Here is a 3,200-nt window from a genome sequence, read left to right on the forward strand (position 1 = left end):
TTCATTTCTGGAAGCTGACAATTGTCAAGCAGCTTGTATGTAGCTTTTAGTCCCTCCACTTCATCTGGAAACATCGAAGCATGCAGTTCCCTTTGTTTGTTTCCTCACTCCACTAGCAACAGCCCATATGATCTAAAAATATTTTTCAGACCCAATGGTCACTAGATCTAATGGTGGTTTGGCCCATCAAAATAATTCAGTAAAGTGACAAGTACGACAGAGAGAGATTATGAGAAGCCAAAGGGCTAAAGACAGCTGGGTTTGTGCTCAGGCCACTGGTAAGAAAGTGATTGTTAATTTATGATTAGGTCAAAGATTCAAGAAAGAAAAAGGTTAATTATGTAGGTCTAGTTGCAGTGAGACCCAGTCGATAAGATAGGGAAGAAATCCACTACAGTGTCATGTCCATAGCAACAATATTGAGTACATACAACTGCAATATGCCTTGTTCTCTTTGTCATTTTGCAGTTGTATTGATGCAACAATACGATCTTAATTCAAGCAAACCAAAACCACACTTCATAGCTTCTTATAACAGCATAACAAGCAGTTACATATTTCTCATGAAATCTCCATCAGGAATCTTAGAAAACCTAGGCAATCTTACAGATCAGATCAAACAGTTTCAGAGGTGGATGAGGGCAACAGTGGCTGAGTGAGGTTGGAAGAAGCTTTGATGAAGGAGGCAGTTGTTGGTCTGATACCATCATGCTCGCGACCGGAAGAGATAGTGGATGCCTCCTTAGTCGCAAAGGTTCTCTCCTCGCTCTTGCCCCACAGTACCAGGTAGAGGCCAGCAATGATAAAGATGGCTCCAATGATGCTACACGAATTCATTAGGAAGGAAACCAATTAAAGAACGACTTTAGCAGGTGCTTGCAATTAATGCAATGTTTATTGCTTGATGGAGAGAAAGAAAATTGATATTAATACCCGCCGAGGTAGAATTGCTCCCCTAACGCGATCGAGGCCATAATTGCAACCACCAGAGTTTGAACTGGCTGGTACACGGCCACAAACACAGGGCCTCCCCTGTCGATGCACCATGTTTGGACAGCAAAGGCGACTCCAGATGCAACAAATCCCTGCACGTAATCCGTGTTTGAGATCTTCTTGTCATGTGTATCGGTTGATTATGGGTTGTTAGTTAGTCGCATGCTTACGGCGTATAGGATGGTGAAGAGCTCGCCGCCGGAGTGGAAGGCCCAAGCGTCGGCGTCGCGTTCGATGAAGGCGGCGATGATGAGGAACTGGATGACGCCGAAGAAGCAGGTGTAGGAGGTGACGGAGAGCCTGGCGGGGTACTTCATCAGCACCGGCTTCTGGAGCACCAGCCACCCCGACCACGACAAGCAGTGGCCGATGAGGTAGACGCAGCCGAGCGTCCAGTTCTTCCCCTCCGCCATGGCAGGCGGCGCTACCGAGTTCAGCGTCATGGGACTGAATATGGACGGCCCTTTGTAAAGCGTGATGATGGTGGCGCCGCCGACGCATGCGAGCGTTCCGGCCACCTTCGCGATGCCATCTCGCCGGTTGAGCTGCACCTTCTCGATTCTTCATTGTTGAAGCAAAAGATAAAAAACTTTACACACGAACGCATCAAGCTGGGGATGAACTAAGTAGTTAGAATAATTAATTGCCTGAGGGCGGCGGCCATGGCGAAGGTGATGGCAGGAACAGAGTTCTGGATGGCGGAGGCGAAGGTGGGAGAAGTGTTGTCAAGCCCAAGCAAGTAAAATCCCTGGTTCGCCGTTATCCTGATTCCATGAATTCTATCGATCAGCGTCCGGTCGGATCAACTTTCCGAACGAGTAGTACGCAAAATTGGAAACTTACCCGCACAGAGCGAGGAGGAAGAACTGGGTGAGGAAGGAGAGCGTCATGGGCGGCCTATCTTTCCTGCAATAATTAATCCAAGACAAGGTTAATAAATTACCAAAGCATGCATATACTAACGTTCCGTCGATCAATGCTCTTCAAATTGCAGAAGTTAATCACTTCTCGAGGAAGTATGCGAAGGGGACAAGGAGGATCAAGGCGATAATGTTGCGGTAGACCGGGAAGACGACTTTGCTGATCCCCATGTTGAGCGCCGCCCGGGACACGACGTGGAAACCGGCGTAGCCAAACTGCAGCGCGAGCATGGCGACGTGCAGCTGCACCTTCTCCGGCATGCCGCAGATCCTCTTCCCTCCGCCGGCCTCCGCCATGGCCAAACACAAGAGATGAGACTAGTGAGTCGCTGGATGGATGGAAGGATGAAGAAGTGGAGGGTGAGTGGGGTATATATAACTGCGGGGCTCGGTAAACAGTCAAAGCTAGCGTGGGACTTACAGGCACTAGCTAGCACTGATGATGATGACGATGGAGGGGAAGGAGGAGATGAATGATCAAAAGCTCGCACGAGTGCGTTCGGCAACCTCTGATGGTGTGGGAAAAGATCATAGATATATGCATGCTCTTGATTTATTTAATTAACTACTCTTTTTCATCTGGAGGTGGCAGGCTCGACTCTACCCCACAAAAGTTTCTCAACAATGACCAAGTAATCCGGAGAGCGCGGATGGATTACGGGGAGGACAGATTACCACGAGTGTTTCGAGAGCTGTATGTATTTATTTGCGCCGGATGAAAATAGAATTCTCATTATTTGGAAAACTCATTAGTCCGCTTACCATCACCATCGAAACAAGTCCCGGGGTCATTTAATCAACTCCTCCTAAACGTAATCCAAGTTACTATGAGATCAAGTTCTAACTCATCTCCATCATCCCCATACAAAATCACTAGCACCACATTTCAAAAGCATTGTTATGATCCATGCAGTGCATATTTGGAGTGCTATGTTAGAAGTCACCTTGCTTCCTAGATTTATTTAGTGGTCGGAGGCTAAATATCTAGTAAAAAAAACATTGTTATGCTCAAGAAAATTGCTTTAGCAGAAGGAGACTGCACTGAAAAAGCAACCATTCTATATTAAAAAAAAAAAAAAAAGTTTCACACACACCCTTCCTGCCTCTTTCTCAGATTTCAGATTTCAGAGGCAGGAAGGGACCTAACACATCAGAAAAAGCAGCTCGGGACCAGACATGACCACACTATCTACCCCTTCTATTGTAGCATCGACACAAAGTACATCACAAGTTTCAATCTCTCTTCACCTTTGCTTCAACTCAGCTTCAACTCAACTTATTTCACAG

At 46.7% G+C, this 3,200-nt stretch overlaps 1 protein-coding gene across 1 annotated transcript; it reads right to left on the reverse strand.

The window, feature by feature from the left end:
- Positions 1–496: 496 nt before the first annotated feature.
- On the reverse strand, positions 497–2,296 carry LOC122035019 (protein WALLS ARE THIN 1-like). Its single transcript, XM_042594381.1, has 6 exons — positions 1,999–2,296; positions 1,837–1,899; positions 1,641–1,757; positions 1,164–1,554; positions 934–1,085; positions 497–823 (listed from the first exon to the last, which is right to left on the reverse strand). Exons 1-6 carry the CDS (start codon positions 2,208–2,210, stop codon positions 616–618), a joined length of 1,143 nt encoding a protein of 380 aa, XP_042450315.1. The 5' UTR covers positions 2,211–2,296; the 3' UTR covers positions 497–615.
- Between the last annotated feature and the right edge of the window lie 904 nt (positions 2,297–3,200).

This window comes from Zingiber officinale, chromosome 11B, assembly GCF_018446385.1.
Source record: "Zingiber officinale cultivar Zhangliang chromosome 11B, Zo_v1.1, whole genome shotgun sequence".
Classification (NCBI taxonomy): Eukaryota; Viridiplantae; Streptophyta; class Magnoliopsida; order Zingiberales; family Zingiberaceae; genus Zingiber; species Zingiber officinale.